The sequence below is a fragment of the Tachyglossus aculeatus genome, chromosome 4 (genome assembly GCF_015852505.1).
Source record: "Tachyglossus aculeatus isolate mTacAcu1 chromosome 4, mTacAcu1.pri, whole genome shotgun sequence".
NCBI classification, from domain to species: domain Eukaryota; kingdom Metazoa; phylum Chordata; class Mammalia; order Monotremata; family Tachyglossidae; genus Tachyglossus; species Tachyglossus aculeatus.
In genome coordinates, this window is record NC_052069.1 from 2,248,494 (window position 1) to 2,272,314 (window position 23,821).

Consider the following 23,821-nt stretch of genomic DNA (forward strand, 5'->3'; position numbering starts at 1 on the left):
ACAGTGGGCTCACAGTCTAAAAAACTTTCGTCACTGATAAAGGATTTAGGCAGTTGGAAGCACACTGGGTACTCCAAGGATGTGAGGAGTGAGCAGGTGGGTGTTTTTTTCAAAAACAGAGAAAAAACAGGGATTTGACTTTTTGTTTTGAGAAGCAGCGGGGCCTAGTGGAAAGAGTACAGGCCTGCCGAGTGACCTTGAGCAAGTCACTTCACTTCTCTGGGCCTCAGTTTGCTCAACTGTAAAATGGGGGTTCTGTACCTGTACTCCCTCCCTCTGAGACTGTGAGCCCCATGTTCTGAGGCACAGAGAAGCTCCTCAGTTCCCTCATCTGTAAAGTGGGAATCAAGAGCGTGAGCCCCTTGCTGGATGGAGACCGTGTCTAACCGGATTAACTCTATAATAATAATCATAATCAATCAATCAATCGTATTTATTAAGCGCTTACTATGTGCAGAGCACTGTACTAAGCGCTTGGGAAGTACAAATTGGCAACACATAGAGACAGTCCCTACCCAACAGTGGGCTCACAGTCTAAAAGAGTGGGCTCACAGTCTAAAATAATAATAATAATAATAATAATAATGATAATAATGATGGTATTTGTTAAGCGCTTACTATGTGCAAAGCACTGTTCTAAGCACTGGGTTATGAGAAGCAGCGTGGCTCAGTGGAAAAGCACCCGGGCTTTGGAGTCAGAGGTCATGGGTTCAGATCCCGGCTCTGCCAATTGTTAGCTGTGTGACTTTAGGCAAGTCACTTAACTTCTCTGGGCCTCAGTTCCCTCATCTGTAAAATGGGGATTAAGACCGTGAGCCCCCCGTGAGACAACCTGATCACCTTGCAACTTCCCCAGCGCTTAGAATAGTGTGTTGCACATAGTAAGTGCTTAATAAATGCCATTATTATTATTAACTTGTATATAATAATGATGGTATTTGTTAAGCGCTTACTATGTGCAAAGCACTGTTCTAAGTGCTGAATCCACCAGCACATAGAACAGTGCTGCTCGCGTAGTAAGGGTTTAACAAATACCTTTATTATTGTTATTATTAGTATCGATTCTGTGGAAAATGGGTGAAATCATGTCCACCCTTGAATCTTCAAAGCGATTAAGTAGCTTTCTGGGAAGGGCTAGTATTTTCTAGCGTGCAAAATGTCTCCAAGTGCATACCTATTTAATGTGATTTCATTTTTGTCGTGCAGTTGCAAAATGAGCTATCATAACGGATGTTTGGCCAAATGGCCCAAGAAACACAATTGTTTTTATCAAATCCTTCCAAACAGAGGCTGGCGAGTGGCATTAATCCACCACAAACTGGATAAACTCTAAACTCATCCCTTGGCTCTGATGTGGAGCTGACTGCCAGTGTGTGTTTAGACAATATTTGTCCATGTCAACAACATAAAACTAACTGCCGGATCCCGGAACCTCATGTGGCTTTTGGATTTTGGCTAGTGGAATTCGATTTAGCAGCGTGGCTCAGTGGAAAGAGCCCGGGCTTTGGAGTCAGAGGTCACGGGTTCAAATCCCAGCTCTGCCAATTGTCAGCTGTGGGACTTTGGGCAAGTCACATCACTTCTCTGGGCCTCAGTTACCTCGTCTGTAAAATGGGGATTTAGACTGTGAGCCCCGTGTGGGACAACCTGATCACCTTGTAACTTCCCCAGTGCTTAGAACAGTGCTTTGCCCATAGTAAGTGCTTAATAAATGCCGTCATTATTATTATTATCAAAATTAACAAGTGACAGCTTTTAGACTGTGAGCCCACTGTTGGGTAGGGACTGTCTCTATATGTTGCCAACTTGTACTTTCCAAGCGCTTAGTACAGTGCTCTGCACACAGTAAGCGCTCAATAAATACGATTGATTGATTGATTGACAGCCATGGACATAAATACTGTGGGGCTGGGAGGGGGGAAGAACAAAGGGAGCAAGTTGGGCGACGCAGAAGAGAATGGGGGAAGAGGAGAGGGGAGTTTAGGGAAGGCCTCTTGGAAGAGACGTGATAGTAAAAGAGAATACCATTGAAATTAGTCAAAATGGTAGAGTAAATAATAATAATGATGGCATTTATTAAGTGCTAACTATGTGCAAAGCACTGTTCTAAGCGGTGGGGAAGTTACAGGGTGATCAGGTTGTCCCATGGGGGGCTCACAGTCTTAATCCCCATTTTACAGATGAAGTAACCGAGGCGCCGAGAAATGAATTGACTTGCCCAAAGTCACCCAGCTGACAATTGGCGGAGTTGGGATTCAAACCCATGACCTCTGACTCCAAAGCCCGGGCTCTTTCCACTGAGCCACACTGCTTCAATGTCAATGAGATCGTTCAATTCCAAAGAACAGTTTGTTAGCTCCAGGCTTCCAGCTCCTTGTGGGCAGGGATTGTGCCAACATTTGAGTCTTTTGTATCAGACTCTCCCAGGCGATTCTTCCAAGTGAAATAGCTTGGCCTAGTGGCAAAATGATGGCAGATGGAAATGGGACATTCTGGGAAAGATGTGTCCATGGTGTCACTATGGGTTGGGAAACAACTGGACAGCGCAAGTCAATCAATCAATCAATCAATCATATTTATTGAGCACTTACTGTGTGCAGAGCACTGTACTAAGCGCTTGGGAAGTACAAGTTGGCAACATATAGAGACAGTCCCTCCCCAACAGTGGGCTCAGAGTCTAAAAGGGGGAGACAGAGAAAAAACCAAGCATACTAACAAAATAAAATAAATAGAATAGATATGTACAAGTAAAATAAATAAATAAATAGAGTAATAAATATGTACAAACATATATACATATATACAGGTGCTGTGGGGAAGGGAAGGAGGTAAGATGGGGGGGATGGAAAGGGGGATGAGGGGGAGAGGAAGGAAGGGGCTCAGTGTGGGAAGGCCTCCTGGAGGAGGTGAGCTCTCAGTAGGGCCTTGAAGGGAGGAAGAGCGCCAGCTTGGCGGATGGGCAGAGGGATTGGGGGCATTCCAGGCCTGGGGTAGGACGTGGGCCGGGGGTCGATGGCGGGACAGGCGAGAGCGAGGTACGGGGAGGAGATCAGCGGTGGAGGAGCGGAGGGTGCGGGCTGGGCTGGAGAAGGACAGAAGGGAGGGGAGGTAGGAGGGGGTGAGGGGATGGACAGCCAATGGATAGAGCCCAGGCCTGGGATCAGAAGGACCTGGGTTCTAATCCCGGCTCCGCCACTCGTTGGCTCTGTGACCCCGGGCAAGTCGCTTCACTTCTCAGGGCCTCTGTTACCTCATCTGTAAAATGGGGATTAAGACAGTGAGCCCTGTGTAGATGTTGTCAGATGACTGGCTAGTGTTACAGAGGGGATAACTGTAAGCTATTTGTGGGTAGGGAGTCCTTTGTGCTTAGTACAGCACTTTGCACTCAGTAGACATCCAGTGATTTACACCCTTCCCTTCCCCACAGCACCTGTATATACGTATATATGTTTGTACATATTTATTACTCTATTTATTTATTTATTTATTTTACTTGTGCATATCTATTCTATTTTTTTTATTTTGTTAGTATGTTTGGTTTTGTTCTCTGTCTCCCCCTTTTAGACTGTGAGCCCACTGTTGGGTAGGGACCGTCTCTATATGTTGCCAACTTGGACTTCCCAAGCGCTTAGTACAGTGCTCTGCACACAGTAAGCGCTCAATAAATATGATAGATTGATTGATTGATTGATTTATGCCCAATTAGCCTACGTTCCAGGTGATGGCTTGAAAACAGATTTTATCCTTCCCATTCCTAAAGTCCACAATAATGATGGTATTTGTTAAGTGCTTACTACGTGTCAAGCACTGTTCTAAGCGCTGGGATAGACACAAGGTCATCAGGTTGTCCCATATGGGACTCACAGTCTTCATCCCCATTTTACAGATGAGGTTACTGAGGCCCAGAGAAGTGAAGTGGCTTGCCCAAAAATCACACAGCTGACAAGTGGTGGAGCTGGGATTTGATCCCACGACCTCTGACATCCAAGCCCAGCCTCTTTCCACTAAGCCATGCTGCTTCTCTAGCATCTATTGTGTGGAGAGCACTATACTAAGCGTTTTTTTATGATATTTGTTAAGCGCTTACTATGTCCTTGTTTCTAGACTGTGAGCCCATTGTTGGGTAGGGATTGTCTCTATATGTTGCCCGCTTGTACTTTCCAAGTGCTTTCATTCATTCAATCGTATTTATTGAGCGCTTACTGTGTGCAGAGCACTGTACTAAGCACTTGGGAAGTGCAAGTTCCCAGCAGTGGGCTCACAGTCTAGAAGGGGGAGACAGACAACAAAATAAAACATATTAACAAAATAAAATAAATAGAATATATATGTACAAATAAAATAAATAAATAGAGTAATAAATACGAACAAACATATATACATATATACAGGTGCTGTGGGGAGGGGAAGGAGGTAAGGCGGGGAGGTAAGCTTGCATACAGCAAGCTTTCAATAAATATGATTGAATGAATGAATGAATGTGCCAGGCACTTTACTAAACGCTGGGGTAGATACAAGGTAATCAAGTTGTCCCACCTGGGGCTCACAGTCTTAATCCCCATTTGACAGATAAGGTAACTGAGGCTCAGAGAAATGAAGTGACTTGCCCAAAGTCGCACAGCTGAAAAGTGGCAGAGCCGGGATTAGAACCCATGACCTTTGACTCCCAAACCCGGGCTCTTTCCACTGAGCCACGCTGCTTCTCTAATCAAGTGGGACACAGTCCCTCTCTCACATGGGGCTCACAGACTAAGGGGGAGGGAGAACAGGTAATAACTCATCATTTTGTAAGAGCTTAACAAATGCCATCATTATTTTTATTATTTTGTAAATGAGACAATGAGGCCCAGAGAGTTAAGTGACTTGCCCAGGGTCACCCAGTAGATAAGTGGCAGAGCTGGGATTAGAACCCAGGTCCTCTGCCTCCACTAGGCCCATAACAAATACCATAAAAAAACTATAGCATGGAGAGTCAAATGTTCACAGTCAATCAATCAATCAATCAATCATATTTATTGAGCGCTTACTGTGTGCAGAGCACTGTACTAAGCGCTTGGGAAGTACAAGTTGGCAACATATAGAGAGAATTCCTGTGCACACTTCTGTGTGGGGAGAGTACTGCCTGTGAAACATCAAAATCACTATTTTAATGGCATAAAATTTACCTATTGGATTCTAAAATCTCTTGGTTGATAAGTTGTGTTTTGTTCCCTGTCTCCCCCTTCTAGACTGTGAGTCCACTGTTGGGTAGGGACCGTCTCGATATGTTGGCAACTTTCCCAAGCACTTAGTACAGTGCTCTGCACACAGTAAGTGCTCAACAAATACGACAATGAATTAATGAATGAAAGTTTTAGCCCTGAAATCTGTGAGAAATTTGGGTTTTTCTTTTAGTCGTTCAGTCATATTTATTGAAATTTGTGCAGAGCACTGTACTATAATAATAATGATAATGGCATTTATTAAGCACTTAACTATGTGCAAAGCACTGTTCTAAGCGATCAGGTTGGCCCATGGGGGGTCTCAGTCTTAATCCCCATTTTACAGATGAGGGAACCGAGGCCCAGCGAAGTGAAGTGACTTGCCCAAAGTCACACAGCTGACAATTGGTGGAGCTGGGATTTGAACCCATGACCTCTGACTCCAAAGCCCGTTCTCTTTCCACTGAGCCACGCTAGGGAAAGTACAATACAACAATAACCAGTGGCATCCTTTTATCTCTAGTACTCTTTTAATTTTGGTAACATTCTTATGATTTACCTAACTTGCATTCTCTTGACTCTTCTCTCACCCCCACCAGGCAATTAGACAGTTCTCTAGCTCTTTTCAGAGTTCTGTCTCATTCTTGGTTTCCTTTCAAGAAAGTCCATCGCCCAGTGGCATTTAATTTGTTTTTTTCATCAACTCCTCTCTTCTTAAAAATGTGTTTACAACCTTCATTTTCAGGGTGAAGTTTTTGAACAGAGGTCAGTTTCTTTAGCCTTTTTTAACTAGCCTCTTGATGAATTTGAACAATCACGTTACTTACCAAGGATAGAATCTTTGCTACTATCTTTGATAGATAGGTAATAATAATAATATTAATAATGGTATTTGTTAAGCACTTACTATGTGCAAAGCGCTGTTCTAAGCACTGGGGGGGATACAAGGTGATCAGGTTGCCCCATGTGGGGCTCACGGTCTTCATCCCCATTTTACAGATGAGGAAACTGAGGCACAGAGAAGTTAAGTGACTTGCCCAAGGTCACACAGCAGACATGTGGCGGAGCTAGGATTAGAACCCATGACCTCTGACTCCCAAGCTCAGGCTCTTTCCACTGAGCCATGCTGTTTCTCATAGATAGTAAGCTCATATCTATCCCAGTGCTTAGAACAGTGCTTGATACTTAGTAAGTGTTTAACAAATATCATTACTATTATTATCAATATATAACAATATATTAATATATTAAGAATATAATAATAATATTTTCTATTTTCTAATAATAATCTTTGCTATCTTTGATATATAGATAATGATAATGTAATAATAATGGCATTTATTAAGTGCTTACTACGTGCAAAGCACTCTTCTAAGCGCTGGGGAGGTTACAAGGTGATCAGGTTGTCCCACGTGGGGCTCACGGTCTTAATCCCCATTTTACAGATGAGGGAACTGAGGCACCGAGAAGTGAAGTGACTTGCCCAAAGTCACACAGCTGATAATTGGCGGAGCCGGAATTTGAACCCATGACCTCTGACTCCCAAGCCCGGGCTCTTTCCACTGAGCCACGCTGCTTCTTATTATAGTCCAAGTATTGGAATTTTTCTGGGCAGGCATGTGAGACTCCTTTTCTCTAAAGCAACAAGATTATGTTTACGTTTCATTGAGGACATTTATATTTCAGGCTGCCTTTTCGTCACTATTTATTGTCATATGGTACTTTCCCAAGCGCTTAGTACAGTGCTCTGCCCACGGTAAGCACTTAATAAATACAACTGGATCAATGAGTAATGCAAGTAGTTTACCATTTTAAGTCTCTTCATTGGTATGTCTCGAGCCCCTTTTGGGTGAGGATCCGTGTTGCAGATGCATTCATTCATTCAATCGTATTTATTGAGCGCTTACTGTGTGCAGAGCACTGTACTAAGCGCCTGGGAAGTTCAAGTCGGCAACGTATAGAGACGGTCCCTACCCACCAACGGGCTCACAGTCTGGAAGGGGGAGACAGACAACAAAACAAGACATGTGGACAGGTGTCAAGTCACCAGAATAAATAAAAATAAATTTAGATACACTGACACAAGGGAAGCTTCGATTTCTGGGATTATGACTTTCCAAAGTCTGTCGTTGCTGAGCCGTGGCTTCTGATCTCTCTTGATTCATTATAAACTAGTGTTTATTCATTCATTCATTCAATCGTATTTATTGAGCGCTTACTGTATGATGATGATGATTGTGATCTCTCTTGATTCATTATAAACTAGTGTTCATTCATTCATTCAATCGTATTTATTGAGCGCTTACTGTATGATGATGATGATTCTGATCTCTCTTGATTCATTATAAACTAGTGTTTATTCATTCATTCATTCAATCGTATTTATTGAGCGCTTACTGTATGATGATGATGATTCTGATCTCTCTTGATTCATTATAAACTAGTGTTTATTCATTCATTCAATCGTATTTATTGAGCGCTTACTGTGTGATGATGATGATGGTATTTGTTAAGCGCTTACTATGTGCAAAACACTGTTCTAAGTGTGCAGAGCACTGTACTAAGCTCTTGGAAAGTACAATTCAGCAGCAGATAGAGACAGTCCCTACCCACAGAGGGCTCACAGTCTAGAAGGGGGAGACAGACAGCAAAACAAAACATGTAGACAGGTGTCAAAATCGTCAGAATGAATAGAATTATAACTATATGCACATTATTAACAAAATAAATAGAATAGTAAATATGTACAAGTGAAATAAATAGAGTAATAAATCTGTTAAAATATATACAAGGGCTGTGGGGAGGGGAAGGAGGTAGGGAAGAGGCGGGGATGGGGGTTGGAAGGGCATCAATGCAACCGTATTTATTCAATCGTATTTATTGAGCACTTACTGTGTGCAGAGCACTGTACTAAGCACTTGGGAAGTACAAGTTGAGGGTTGGCGTTGGTACAGAGGGAGTCTGGGGAAGGGGTGAAGGGAGGGAAACTGACTGAGCCCCTTCCTTCCTCTCCCCCTCGTCCCCCTCTGCATCCCCCCCATCTTACCTCCTTCCCTTCCCCACAGCACCTGTATATATGTATATATGTTTGTACATATTTATTACTCTATTTATTTATTTATTTATTTTACTTGTACATATCTATTCTATTGATTTTATTTTGTTAGTATGTTTGGTTTTGTTCTCTGTCTCCCCCTTTTAGACTGTGAGCCCACTGTTGGGTAGGGACTGTCTCTATATGTTGCCAATTTGTACTTCCCAAGCGCTTAGTACAGTGCTGTGCACATAGTCAGCACTCAATAAATACGATTGATGATGATGAGGGAAAGAGCTGGGTGGGAGAGGGGAAGGGGAAGGTGAGGAATGGGAAGGGCAGATGGGAGCAGGGGAATTGATAGTTCATGGTGAGGTCAGCGACGTAAATGACGGCACAGTGAGTAGTTAATTATTACAGTAGCAATAATAAAATAAGCCGATGACATCACAGAGAGCAGTTTTTTTAGCAGCATTTATTAAGCACTTACTATGTGCAGTTAACAATTAACATGCGGTAGCAATAATAAAATAAGCAGATGACAGCACAGAGAGCCGTTTTTTTAACGGCATTTATCAAGTGCTATGTGCAGTTTACAATTAACATGCAGTAGCAATAAAAAAATTAGCAGTTGACATCACAGAGAACAGTTTTTTTTTAACGACATTTATTAAGGGCTTACTATGTGCAGTTAACAATTAACATGCAATAACAATAATGAAATAGGCAGATGATGACATCACAGAGAGCAGGTTTTTTTAAAACGACATTTATTAAGCTCTTACTATGTGCAGTTAATTAACATGTGATAGCAGTAATTAAATAAGCAGATGACATCACAGAGAGCAGTTTTTTTAATGGCATTTATTAAGCGCTTACTATGTGTAGTTAGCAATTAACATGCAGTAGCAATAATAAAATAAGCAGTTGATGACATCACAGAGAGCAGTTTTTTAACGGCATTTATTAATCGCTAACTGTATGCAGTTAACAGTTACCATGCGGTAGCAATAATAAAATAAGCAGTTGATGACATCACAGAGAGCAGCTTTTTTTAACGGCATTTATTAGGTGCTTACTATGTGCAGTTAACGTGCAATAGCAATAATAAAATAAGCAGATGATATCACAGAGAGCAGGTTTTTAAATGGCATTTATTAAGCGCTTACTATGTGCAGTTAACAATTAACATGTGGTAGCAATAATAAAATAAGCAGTTGACATTACAGAGAGCAGTTTTTTTAATAGCATTCATTAAGTGCTCACTATGTGCAGTTAACAATTAACATGCGGTAGCGATAATAAAATAAGCAGTTGATGACATCACAGAGAGCAGTTTTTGTAACGGCATTTATTAAGCGCTTACTACATGCAGTTAACAATTAACATGCGGTAGCAATGATAAAATAAGCAGATGATGACATCGCAGAGAGCAGGGGTTTTTAATGGCATTTATTAAGCACTTACTATGTGCAGCTAATTAACATGCGGTAGCAATAATAAAATAAGCAGTTGATGACATCACAGAGAGCAGTTTTTTTAATGGCATTTATTAAGCGCTTACTATGTGCAGTTAACATGCGCTATCAATAATGAAATAAGCAGATGATGACATCACAGAGAGTAGTTTTTTAATGGCATTTATTAAGCGCTTACTATGTGCAGTTAACAGTTAACATGTGATAGCAATAATAAAATAAGCAGATGATGACATCACAGAGAGCAGTTAACAATTAACATCATCATTAATCGTATTTATTGAGCGCTTACTGTGTGCAGAGGACTGTACTAAGCACTTGGGAAGTACAAGTTGGCAACATATAGACAGTCCCTACCCAACAGTGGGCTAACATGTGAAGGCAATAAAATAATAATAGCAGCAGTACTTGGAAAGTACTTCCCAAGCGCTTAGTACAGTGCTCTGCACACAGTAAGTGCTCAGTACAGTGGTCTGCACACAGTAAGCGCTCAAATAAATACGGTTGAATCATCATCATCATCATCAATCGTATTTAGTGAGCGCTTGCTATGTGCAGAGCACTGTACTAAGCGCTTGGGAAGTACAAATTGGCAACACCTAGAGACAGTCCCTACCCAACAGTGGGCTCACAGTCTAAAAGGGGGAGACAGAGAACAAAACCAAACATACCAACAAAATAAAATAAATAGAATAGATAGGTACAAGGAAAATAAATAAATAAGGAAATAAATAGAGTAATAAATAGGTACAAACATATATACATGTATACAGGTAATAGAATACACAGGTAATAGAATATACACTTCCAGACTGTGAACCCGCTGTTGGGTAGGGACCGTCTCCATGTGTTGCCAACCTGGACTTCCAAAGCGCCCAGTACAGTGCTCTGGTGGGCCCTCGCTCCACACGCCTGGAGGGGGACGGCAGCGTTGGGGGGCCTGTGACGCTGGGGCTCACCTCACATTCATTCATTCATTGAATGAATGAATGAATGAATGAAAGTATAATTCGGCAACAGATAGAGACAATCCTTACCCAACAACAGGCTCACAGTCTAGAAAGGGGGAGACAGACAACAAAACAAAACAAGTAGACAGGCATCAATAGCATCAAAATAAATAGAATTATAGATATATGCACATCACTAATAAAATAGAATAATAAATATGTATGTATATAATAATAATAATGATGGTATTTATTAAGCTCCTACTATGTGCTGAGCATTCATTCATTCTTTCATTCAATGGTATTTATTGAGCACTTACTGTGTGCAGAGCACTGTACTAAGCGCTTGGGAAGTACAAGTTGATAACGTATAGAGACGGTCCCTACCCAACAGTGGGCTCACAGTCTAGAAGGGGGAGACAAACAACAAAACAAAACATATTACTGTTCTAAACGCTGGGGTAGATACAAGGTAATCAGGTTGTCCCACGTGGGGCTCACAGTCTTCATCCCCATTTTACAGATGAAGTAACTGAGTCACAGAGAATTGAAGTGGCTTGCCCAAGGTCACACAGCAGACGAGTGGCGGAGCTGGGATTAGAATCCACGGCCTCTAATTCCCAAACCCGTGATCTTCCAACATCATCATCATCATCATCATCAATCATATTTATTGAGCGCTTACTGTGTGCAGAGCACTGTACTAAGCGCTTGGGAAGTACAAGTTGGCAACATATAGAGACAGTGATCTTTCCAGTGAGCCACGCTGCTTCTCTAGTAATGGTAGTAGCGGGAGTAGTAATAGACTGTGAGCCTGTGAGCCCACTGTTGGGTAGGGACCGTCTCTATATGTTGCCAAGTTGTACTTCCCAAGCGCTTAGTACAGTGCTCTGCACACAGTAAGCGCTCAATAAATGCGATTGATTGATTGATAGTAATAGTGGTGGTAGCCAGAAGTACTCAATTGTATTTATTGAGCCCTTACTGTGTGCAAACCACTGTACTAAGCACTCGGGTGAGTACAATCAGCACTTAGAACAGTGCTGTGCACACAGTAAGCGCTTAACAAATACCATCATCAATCGTCTTTATTGAGCGCTTACTATGTGCAGAGCACTGTACTAAGCGCTTGGGAAGTACAAATTGGCAACACATAGAGACAGTCCCTACCCAACAGTGGGCTCACAGTCTAAAATACCATCATTATTATTATTATTATTACAATAATAAACAGACTCATTCCTAGCCCACAAGGAGCTTACAGTCTAGAAGGGGGAGACAGACATCATCCTACTGAGAGCGCACCTCCTCCAGGAGGCCTTCCCAGATTGAGCCCCCTTTCTCCTCTCCTCCTCCTCATCCCCCCCACCCTACCTCCTTCCCCTCCCCACGGCACCTCTATATATGTTTGTACAGATGTATCACTCTATTTATTTTACTTGTACATATTTACTATTCTATTTATATTGTCAGGGATGTGCATCTAGCTTTACTTCTATTTATCCTGAAGACTTGACACTGGACCACGTGTTTTGTTTCGTGGTCCGTCTCCCCCTTCTAGACTGTGAGCCCGTCGTTGGGTAGGGACCATCTCTATATGTTGCCAACTTGGACTTCCCAAGCGTTTAGTACAGTGCTCTGCACACAGTAAGCGCTCAATAAATACGATTGAATGAATGAATGAATACAAACACACAGACTGTAGCTAAGTACGTAGTTGGTGTGGGGCTTGGAGGGAAGAAGAGCAAAGGGAGCCAGTCAGAGCGACCTAAAAGGGAGTGGGAGAAGAGGAAAGGAGGGGCTTAGAAGTAGCAATGGTATTTATTATGCAGTTACTGTGTGGAGGCCACTGTACTGGATGCTAAAAGAGGATACACAGAGTCAGTCCTGGCCCTCAGGGGTTTTCCAGGAAGTCCTGTTGACCAGTCCAGTGCTCTGCACACAGTAAGCGCTCAATAAATACGATTGATGATGATGATGATGATGGTTTTGTTCTCTGTCTCCCCCTTTTAGACTGTGAGCCCACTGTTGGGTAGGGACTGTCTCTATATGTTGCCAACTTGGACTTCCCAAGCGCTTAGTACAGTGCTCTGCACACAGTAAGCGCTCAATAAATACGATTGATGATGATGATGATGATGATGACAGAACAAGAAAAGTGCTAGAAAATTGGATAAGGGCCAGTCTAGTGGTGATAGGGAAGAGCCTGCTGTTCCTCTGAGTTCATTCATTCATTCATTCATTCAATCGTATTTATTGAGCGCATACTGTGTGCAGAGCACTGTACTAAGAGCTTGGGAAGTTCAAGTTGGCAACATATAGAGACGGTCCCTACCCAACAGCAGGCTCACAGTCTAGAAGAGGGAGACGGATGACAGAACAAAACGTATTAACAAAATAAAATAAATAGAATAAATATGTACAAGTAAAATAAATAGAGTAATAAATTTGTACCATTCATTCATTCATTCATTCATTCATGTTTTGGAGTGTATTCTGGGAGAGACAGTAGCATAATCAATCAATCAATCAATCGTATTTATTGAGCGCTTACTATGTGCAGAGGACTGTACTAAGCGCTTGGGAAGTACAAATTGGCAACATATAAAAACAGTCCCTACCCAACAGTGGGCTCACAGTCTAAAAGGGGGAGACAGAGAACAGAACCAAACATACCAACAAAATAAAATAAATAGGATAGAAATGTACAAGTAAAATAAATAAATAAATAAATAAATAGAGTAATAAATATGTACAACCATATATACATATATACAGGTGCTGTGGGGAAGGGAAGGAGGTAAGATGGGGGGATGGAGAGGGGGACGAGGGGGAGAGGAAGGAAGGGGCTCAGTCTGGGAAGGCCTCCTGGAGGAGGTGAGCTCTCAGCAGGGCCAATATAATATGAGAAGCGGTGTGGCTCAGTGGAAAGAGCACGGGCTTGGGAGTCGGAGGTAATGGGCTCTAATCCCAGCACCGCCACTTATAATAATAATGGCATTTATTAAGCGTTTACTATGTGCAAAGCACTGTTCTAAGCGCAGAGAGGTTACAAGGTGATCAGGTTGTCCCACGGGGGGCTCACAGCCTTCATCCCCATTTTCCAGATGAGGTAACTAAGGCCCAGAGAAGTGAAGTGACTTCCCCAAAGTCACACAGCTGACAGTTGGCAGAGCCGGGATTTGAACCCATGACCTCTGACTCCAAAGCCCTGGCTCTTTCCGTTGAGCCATGCCGCTTCTCACTTTCATTCATTCATGCATTCAATCGTATTTATTGAGCACTTACTGTATGCAGAACACTGTGCTAAGCACTTGGGAAGTACAAGTTGGCAACATATAGAGATGGTCCCTACCCAACAGTGGGCTCACAGTCTAGAAGGGGGAGACAGAGAACAAAACAAAACATATTAACAAAATAAAATAAGTAGAATAAATATGTACAAGTAAAATAAATAAATAAATAGGGTAATAAATCCGTACAAACATACATACATATATACAGGTGCTGTGGGGAGGGGAAGGAGGTAAGGTGGGGGGGATGGAGACGGGGAGGAGGGGGCTCAGTCTGGGAGTCCCACGGGTGGCTCACGGTCTTAATCCCCATTTTCCAGATGAGGTAACTGAGGCCCAGAGAAGTGAAGTGACTTGCCCAAAGTCACACAGCTGACAGTTGGCAGAGCCCGGATTTGAACCCATGACCTCTGACTCCAAAGCCCGGGCTCTTTCCATTGAGCCTGCTGCTTCTCACTTGTCAGCTGTGCGACTTTGGGCCAGTCACTTAACTTCTCTGTGCCTCGGTGACCTCGTCTGTAAAATGGGGATTAAGACTGTGAGCCCCATGTGGGACAACCTGATCACCTTGTATCCCCCCAGTGCTTAGAACAGTGCTTTGCACATAGTAAGCGCTTAACGAATCCCATCATTATTATAATAGAATTCCTATCTCCTGGTTCCAGATAAATGGGTAGTGGCAAAGGAACACTGGGAATTGGAGTCCCTCTGTGGGGGCGTCGAGAGACGGGAATCCTCATTCGCCATTCCCGGGCCCTGCAGGATGTGGCTGGACTGTGCATTCTCTTTCCCTAACTCCTTGCGGAGCCAAGGAACCCCCTGACATAATTCACCCGTAATCCTGGCTCTGGGAGGAAACGAATCAATCAGTCAGTCAGTCAATCCTATTTATTGAATATTTACTGCATGCAGAGCACTGTACTCAGGGCTTGAGAGGAGTACACTCTAATAGAGTTGGTAGACATGTTCCCTGCCCACAAGAAGCTTCCAGTCTAGAGGGATTCCTGTATATATGTATATATGTTTGTACATATTTATTACTCTATTTATTTTACTTGTACATATCTATTCCATTTATTTTATTTTGTTAGTATGTTTGGTTTTGTTCTCTGTCTCCCCCTTTTAGACTGTGAGCCCACTGTTGGGTAGGGACTGTCTCTATATGTTGCCAACTTGTACTTCCCAAGCGCTTAATACAGTGCTCTGCACAGAGTAAATGCTCAATAAATACGACTGATTGATTGATTGATTCCCGGAGGCCCAGGGAAGACACCGAAAATCTCAGCCCCACGGGAAATTTCTATACCTAGAAAAGCCATTTTGCCACCATTTTAACCGAAGCAGGTCCTGAAGCTTTGTGCCCTGCCAGACTAATAATCAGTCAGTGAATTTATTGAACACTTTCTGTTTTCGGAGCACTCTTTTAAGCACGTGGGAGAGTACAGTGCAACGAGGTCGGTAGACACGATCCCTGCCAAGTTCAAAGGTGACGCAGAAAGAAGAGGGAGTAGAGGAAATGAGGGCTAAATCAGGGAAGGCCTCTTGGAGGAGATGGGATCTTAATAAGGCTTGAAGGCGGGGTGAGTAATGATCTATCAGATCTACGCAGGGAGGGGTTTCCCAGACAGAGGAAGGAAGGAAGGAAGCGCTTAGTACAGTGCTTTGCACACAGTAAGCGCTCAATAAATACGATTGATTGATTGATTGATTGATGGGGAAGGGGTCGATGGTAAAATAGGTGAGATGGAGGTGCAGTGAATAAGTTGGCGTTAGAGGCATAACATAATAATAATGATATTTATTAAGCGCTTACTATGTGCAAAGCACTGTTCAGGTTACAAGGTGATCAGGTTGTCCCACGGGGGGCTCACAGTCTTAATCCCCATTTTCCAGATGAGGGAACTGAGGCCCAGAGAAGTGAAGTGACTTGCCCAAAGTCACATAGCTGACAACTGGCGGAGCCGGGATTTGAACCCATGCCCTCTGACTCCAAAGCCCGGGCTCTTTCCACTGAGCCACGCCGCTTCTCTGTGTGGCCTGGAGTGGAGTAGGAAATCAGTAAAATCAGGTCGGAGGGATCGAGTCGATTTCAAAGTTTTAAAGCTGATGATGAGGAGTTTCTGTTTGAGTGGAGGTGGTTGGGCAACTGCTGGGGGTTCTTGAAGAGTCGGGAGATGTGGACTTCATTGCTTTTGAGAAAAACGATCCAGGAAGCAGAGTGAAGTTTGGACTGGAGTGGGGAGAGACAAGAGGGAGGATGGTCGGCAAAGAGGATGATGCCGTAATCAAGGAGTGGGACATGATAAAACCTTGGGTCAGCATAGTAGCAGTTTGGATGGAGAGGAAAGAGTGGATTTTAGTGAAGTGGTAAAGGTCGAACCCACAGAATTTGATGACAGGTTGAGCGCGTGGGTTGTGTGAGAGGGATGTTGAGGATAATGCCACGGCTGTGAACCAGGGATGGAGGGTAGTGGTGTTGTATACTGTGATGAGAAAGATGGGGAAGATGAGAGTTTGGGCTGAAGGGGAGGAATTCTGTTTTGGACAAGTTAGGGTTGAGGTGTCGCTAAGCATTCATTCCTTCATTCCTTCATTCATTCATTCAATCGTATTTATTGAGCGCTTACTGTGTGCACATCCAAGTAGAAATTTCCTGAAGGGAGAGGTAGATTTGCGAATCGTCTACGTAGAGCAAATGAGTTCTCCATTGGATTGGAGAACTGTACGCTTTAAGAGCCATATGGGCAGGGAACATTTCTACTAACTAATGATGGTATTTTTTAAGCATGTACTATGTGTCAGGCACTGTTCTAAGCGCTGGGGTAGATGCAGGGTAATCAGGTTGTCTCACGTGGGGCTCACAGTTTTAATCCCCATTTTACAGATGAGGGGGCTGAGGCACAGAGAAGTTAAGGGACCTGCCCAAAGTCACACAGCTGACAAGTGGTCAGCTATTACATATCTATTTATTTTATTTTGTTAGCTACATATCTATTCTATTTATTTATTTTATTTTGTTAGTATGTTTGGTTTTGTCTCCCCCTTTTAGACTGTGAGCCCACTGTTGGGTAGGGACTGTCTCTATATGTTGCCAGTTTGTACTTCCCAAGCGCTTAGAACAGTGCTCTGCACACAGTAAGCGCTCAATAAATACGATTGATGATGGTGGAGCCAGCATTAAAGCCCACGCCCTCTGATTCCCAAGCCCGGGCTCTTTCCACTGAGCCACGCTGCTTTTCTAACTTCTACTGTTATGTTATTCTCTCCCAAGTGCTTGGTTTGGTGCTCTGTTCCCCGTAAGTGCTCAATAAATGATTGGTTGATTGATTGGGTGGAGATGGAGAAGAGAAGGGGACTGAATCTTGAGGGACCCCCCCACAGTTAGGGGTGGGAGGTAGAGGAGGAGTCCACGAAGGAGACTGAGAATGAACGGCCAGAAAGATAGGAGGAGGCCAAGAGGGGACAGCATCAGTGAAGCCAGGGTTGGTGTGGCTAGGGATCGTCTCTATTTGTTGCTGAATTGTACTTCCCAAGCGCTTAGTACAGTGCTCTGCACACAGTAAGCGCTCAATAAATACGATTGATTGAATGGATAATGTGTTCAGGAATAGTGGGTGGCCCACAGTGTCAATTCAATTCAGTCGTATTTATTGAGTGCTTACTGTGTGCAAAGCACTGTACAAAGCTCTTGGGAGAGAGCAATATAGCAACAAACATCATCAATCATCAATCGTATTTATTGAGCGCTTACTGTGTGCAGAGCACTGTACTAAGCGCTTGGGAAGTCCAAGTTGGCAACATATAGAGACAGTCCCTACCCAACAGTGGGCTCACGGTCTAACAAACAGACATGTTCCCTTGCCCACAGAGAGTTCCCGGTCTAGAGGAGCTCACGGTCTTTGTCAAAAGCAGAAGAGAGGTCAAGAAGGGTTAGGATGGAGTAGAGGCTGTTGGATTTGGCAAGAAGGAGGTCATCGGTGGTCTTAGAGTGGATAGTTCCTGTGGCGTGAAGGGGGAGGAAATCAGATTGGAGAGAATTGGAAGAGAGACAGCAGGTGTAGACAACTCACTTCAGGAGTTTGGGGAGCCATGGTAGGAGGGAGATGGGGCGATTACTGGAGTTAAAACCACACTGATCTTCTCTCCCGATAGAGGGACAGGCCAGGCAGATGGAAGGAATCCATCTTGAATTTCACCCTTGAAATCACAGCTCCGCTGTCAGCTGTGTGACTTTGGGCAGGTCACTTAACTTCCCTGTGCCTCAATTCCCTCATCTGTAAAATGGGGGTTAAAACTGTGAGCCCCCCGTGAGACAACCTGATCACCGCGTAACCTCCCCAGGGCTTACAACAGTGCTTTGCACATAGTAAGCGCTTAACAAATACCATTATTATTATTAATACCATTTTTAATTCTGTGTAGCATGACATCCTCTTTAATGAACTGGGAAAATAAGGTTTTTACCTCCAAACTGGTAGGTGATATGCAGTTGGCTGTACAGTTCTATTCAGAGAGTGACCTGTTCACGAATGGGACCCACAGTCCTGAGGCGATAGATCAGTCAATCGATCGATCGTATTTATTAGGCACTTACTGTGTACAAAGCACTTGAGAGAGTCCAGCATAACAAACTGGGCTTTTTAATGGTATTTGTTAAACGCTTACTATGTGCCAGGCCCTGTATTGAGCGCTGGGGTGGATACAAGGTAATCAGGTTGGTCGCAGTCCTTGTCCCACATGGAGCTCAACAGGCTTATTCCCCATTTTGCAGGTGAGGTCACCGAGGCACAGAAAAGTGAAGAGACTTTCCCATGGTCACATAGCAGACAAGTGGCGGAGTCGGGATTAGAACCCAGGTCCTTCTGACTCCCAAGCCCATATTCTATCCACTAAACCATGCTGCTTCCAGCCTCCTTTTGCGCATCCCTCCAGGAGGCCTTCCCAGACTGAGCCCCTTCCTTCCTCTCCCCCTCGTCTCCCTCTCCATCCCCCCCATCTTACCTCCTTCCCTTCCCCACAGCACCTGTATATATGTATATATATTTGTACATATTTATTACTCTATTTATCTATTTATTTATTTATTTATTTATTTATTTATTACATATCTATCCTATTTATTTTATTTTGTTAGTATGTTTGGTTTTGTTCTCTGTCTCCCCCTTTTAGACTGTGAGCCCACTGTTGGGTAGGGACTGTCTCTGTATGTTGCCAATTTGTACTTCCCAAGCGCTTAGTACAGTGTTCTGCACATAGTAAGCGCTCAATAAATACGATTGATTGATTGATTGATTGATTGATCCCAGCAAATTTTAAGGGTTGGAGAGCGGGCAGATGGCCAGGGGAAGATCCAGAATATGGAGAAGGTTTCTTTGTCCATTCCCGTGACCCTCAGGTGATGTTGTATTGACCAAAGAGCAGTTCAGAACTCCCCCCTCTGTGACATCCGCTGACACGACATGAGACGGTCTGAGAAACCCATGAATTTAGATGTGCATCTCTGTGCCCAGATTAAAATCTCAGCCTGGATTATTCTACGCTCAATCTCAGATCCTGTCCTTAGGTCCGGTTACTTACGATCGAATAATGTTGTTTTCTAAGACTGTTGTTCATGAACCTGCCAGAGTGGTCAAATTTCGAAAAGCAATTTTGAAATTGGAAAGTTTAAAATTTCAGCCCCAACAAAATTCTCTTTGCTTTGCTTTGAGTTTGTTCTCTGGAGAAGAGGTAGCTTCTTCATCTTGATTTTGAGAAAAGGATACTATCACCACATTTTGGAATTAGTATCCCGGCTCCACCACTCATTTGCCGCGTGACCTTGGGCGAGTGTCTGTGCTTCAGGTGGCTCATCTGAAAAATGGAGATTAAGACTGTGAGCCTCATGTGGGACACGGACTATATCCCATTTGATTAGTTTTTATCTACCCCAGAGCTTAGTAGAATGCCTGGCACATAGTCAGTGCTTAACAAATACCATAAAAAGCACTTTAATCCTTTAAATAGAGGTCAATTTCTTCAGACAGATTTCCCTGTAAATCTGAAGGGGAATGGCTTAAGGAAACACCATTTTTGTTAGAATATCAATAGAGAAATTAGTGGATTGTGTTTGCTATGTGAAAGCTTATCAAAGAGACACCCAACTTATCTCTATAGGAGCATTGTAGTTCGTCTGTCTCACTTGATCTTTCAAATGGTTGCAGTGGAGCTGGATTGAAAAAGTTTGGAGATTTGTTAAATGCGATCACTTCAATTGTTACTCATTGAAAGTTGCCATTGTTCTGGGTCAAGAAGGAGAGAACTAAAGGATTCAATCATGCAAATTGATTATCCTAAATTTTTAAAAAAATCTTTAGTATGTTTCAATTCACCTAAAGGAATTTAGTGAAGCAACAAAGATTGTTGATATTTGTATCGATGCGTTTTAATACTACTTTTAAAGTAATAATATTTCTCTGATGTCATTTCTTTGTTTTATAGAGATCTGAAGCCTGAAAATATTCTCCTGGATGACCGTGGTAAGTGTAAAGCTGCTTTCCCGTTTCGTAACCTGGCTAAGAAACAACCGGATTAAACCCAGCGAAGCATCAGGTGCTAAAAGGGCCTAATTAAAAGACTGCTAGTTTTTGGAACAAGAGAAAAACCTGCAGACCTTTGCAGTCATTTTTTAAAACGTGTTCGGAACGTTTTTATTTTCTCTGAATTTAGCCAGACGAGCTATTGAAAATGCAACGTAATCATGTGGATAGTTGTCCTTTGAATTCGATGAAGACATGACAGATGGTAAAATTACCCCAGGAGAAAAAGAGAGAGAGAGAGAGAGAGAGAGAGAGAGAGAGAGAGAGAGACTGAAAAGGCCCATGTGAGACCCACAATCAATCAATCGTATTTATTGAGCGCTTACTGTGTGCAGAGCACTGTACTAAGCGCTTGGTAAGTACAAGTTGGCAACACATAGAGACAGTCCCTACCCAACAGTGGGCTCACAGTCTAAAAGGGGGAGACAGAGAACAAAACCAAACATACTAACAAAATAAAATAAATAGAATAGATATGTACAAGTAAAATAAATAAATAAATAAATGGAGTAATAAATATGTACAAACATATATACATATATACAGGTGCTGTGTTATATGTTATATATATATATGTTATATATATGTTATATGCTGTATACATATATACAGGTGTTCCATCCACCTTGGGCCCACGGGATAGGATCGGAAGCAAGGTCGAGGAAGAAGCGTCTATTGCTCCCTGACCCTGGATGTTCACTGTACATCTCGTTTTCTTCACTTTGAGCAAACCCCTGAAATTTAGCATTTGGGGAGGGAGTCTTTTGCTTGAAAACATTCATTGCAGAACAGTACTTCTACCATCCTCGCTGGAGTTTCTTCGCCTCTCCCGTCCCCGCGAACCCACTCACCCTCACCCCCTATAGATCCCATATAGTCTCCATTCACTATATGTGTTTGAAGGGGGCAGCCGACCCGCATGGGGAAGACCCTCCTCTTCCTCCCCACAGATAAGTTGCTCAAGGCAGTAAGACTCCCTGACTGTCAACCCCTCCTGACCCCGCCCACTATTTCTCATTCTTTTTTAACTACATAAAACTTGTTTGTGCTATATAATTCAAAGTATCCCTTTCTCTGGAAAACTCTTGAAATTGGCCTTCCAAAAAGGTGTAATTCCTTGATAGTGGATTCCAGTATTTCACCTTTTCATTCTTGTGCATCTGTACAAATCAAAGCTTTTAAATGAGTAATGACTGAATGAGTAAAATTCATTCATTCTATTGTATTTATTGAGCGCTTACTGTGTGCAGAGCACTGTACTAAGGGCTTGGGAAGTAATAATCAAAAAGGTTGATTTTCAGTACCCCGTGGGTGTGTTCTTTCTACCTGGTTGCCTACTGGCTAAATGTTTGGTAGTTCAAGCTTTTCTGTTCGTTGTTCTGTTGTAGCCGTCACATTGGTATCCATTTCCTTCGCGCCGTTGTGTAGGCCAGGAGCAGTGCGGCTTACATTTTGAAAAAGCAACAATGGAATAGCTACTACACAAGGCGATAATTGTAGAACTGCTACCACAGACCTACTTACAATTTTCAGTTATTCTCTCTCACACCATTTTAATTATTCAAAAGCGTGCCAAACTTGAGTGCCATTATTCTTGGGAAAGAAGGCGCCAGTTTTATTTTATTATTCCTCAAAGAAATCCCCTTTTCTGAGGATTTTGGAAGCTGCCTTCATTTGTATTATTTCTCCTCCCTTTGTTACATTATTTAGGAAGTCATCACTATGCACGCTACACTATGCTAAATTCTCGACTAGGTACTTGCTAAAAAATTCACACGAGGTTCACGCCTCACAAGGGGATCCCTATATACATATTTAGTCTTGTAAAATTCATTCTGAGCAATTCACATGAGGTTCACGCCTCTCAAGAGGATCCCTGCATACATATTTAGTCTTGTAAAATTCATTCATTCTATCGTATTTATTGAGCGCTCACTGTGTGCAGAGCACTGTACTAAGGGCTTGGGAAGTACAAATCTGCAACGTATAGAGACGGTCCCGACCCAACAACGGGCTCACAGTCTAGGAGGGGGAGACAGACAACAAAACATGAAGACTAGTCTAAAATGAAGAATAGTCTCTAATTTCCATCAGGAACATGGATTTTGGAATGATAGCCATACAATTTCAACAACAAATTTTCCACCAGTTTGCTTCAAAGACCTTTTTTGCTCGCCCTGAAAACTCTCATGTTTTATTTCATACTAATGCCGGAACCTGTAAAAAATCAGAAGGTTGTAAAAAGGAACTTGAAAACTGTGATGAATTAGGTAGCCAAGCTAATTGTCTGACGGCTATTTTGTGAAAACTGCTTCAAATATGTCCGTTATATGTACACAATCTGATTTGTTTAAAAAAAAGAGGGAGAAGACAGCAGCCAGAAAATGAAACGAAGAACGAAAAAATCATAAAAATCTTCATTTTACGAAGGAGAATGTCAAATTAAGAATCACAGCATTCTCTGCAGGCTTACACCCAGACTTCTTCTAACTTCAGGAACTCAGATTCCATCTCTTCATATTTACTAACTAAATATGTAATATGTAATACTATACATATATACTATTACTATACTGTATACTATTACATATGTAATATGTAATACTAAAGAAATTTGCATTTAGCTACCACTTTGCAGTAAGGCAAGCTACAGGGAGCTTTTTCTGAAGCACTCGATGATTTTATGCAAAATATACCATCCAACTAGGGGCTTCCATTTCATGCAGTAATTTCTTTACCCTATTAAGAAACTTCCTGGTTTATAACCGAGTACGAACTTCTGTTTTCTGACTTAAATAGACCCAACGACAACCTTTTGCTCGGCTGTTAAAGATGATTTTTGCTTTTGATTTCATTTTGTTTTTTGAAGTTCCAAAATATCAATATCTTTCAACCCTGTTCTGGAATATAAACAGGACATATCCGGATTTCAGATCTTGGATTAGCTGTGCAGATTCCAGAAGGAGAAACGATCCGCGGGAGGGTCGGAACAGTTGGTTACATGGGTATGTAAAACAATTTAAAAAAGTATAATTGTTTTAAAGCTGCTCTGATGCCTTAATAATAATAATTGTGGTACTTGTTAAGCGTTTATTATGTGCCAAGCACTGCACTAAGCTCTGGGGTTAATCAAGTTAATCAGGTCGGATACAGTCCCTGTCCCGCCTGAGGTTCACACTCTCATCTCCATTTTACAGATGAGGTAAATGAGGTACAGAAAAGTTTAGTGACTTGTCCAGGGTCACGCAGTGGACATTGAGAAGCACCGTGGCTCATCATCATCATCATCA

General features: G+C 42.5%; 1 protein-coding gene across 1 annotated transcript in view; it reads left to right on the forward strand.

The window, feature by feature from the left end:
- Positions 1-23,821, forward strand: part of GRK4 (G protein-coupled receptor kinase 4) — a 221,929-nt gene that overhangs the window by 161,093 nt on the left and 37,015 nt on the right. The window contains exons 10-11 of the mRNA XM_038745522.1: positions 20,434-20,471; positions 23,447-23,536. Of these exons, the coding sequence (XP_038601450.1) occupies positions 20,434-20,471; positions 23,447-23,536 (128 nt within the window). The remainder of the gene's footprint in view (positions 1-20,433; positions 20,472-23,446; positions 23,537-23,821) is intronic.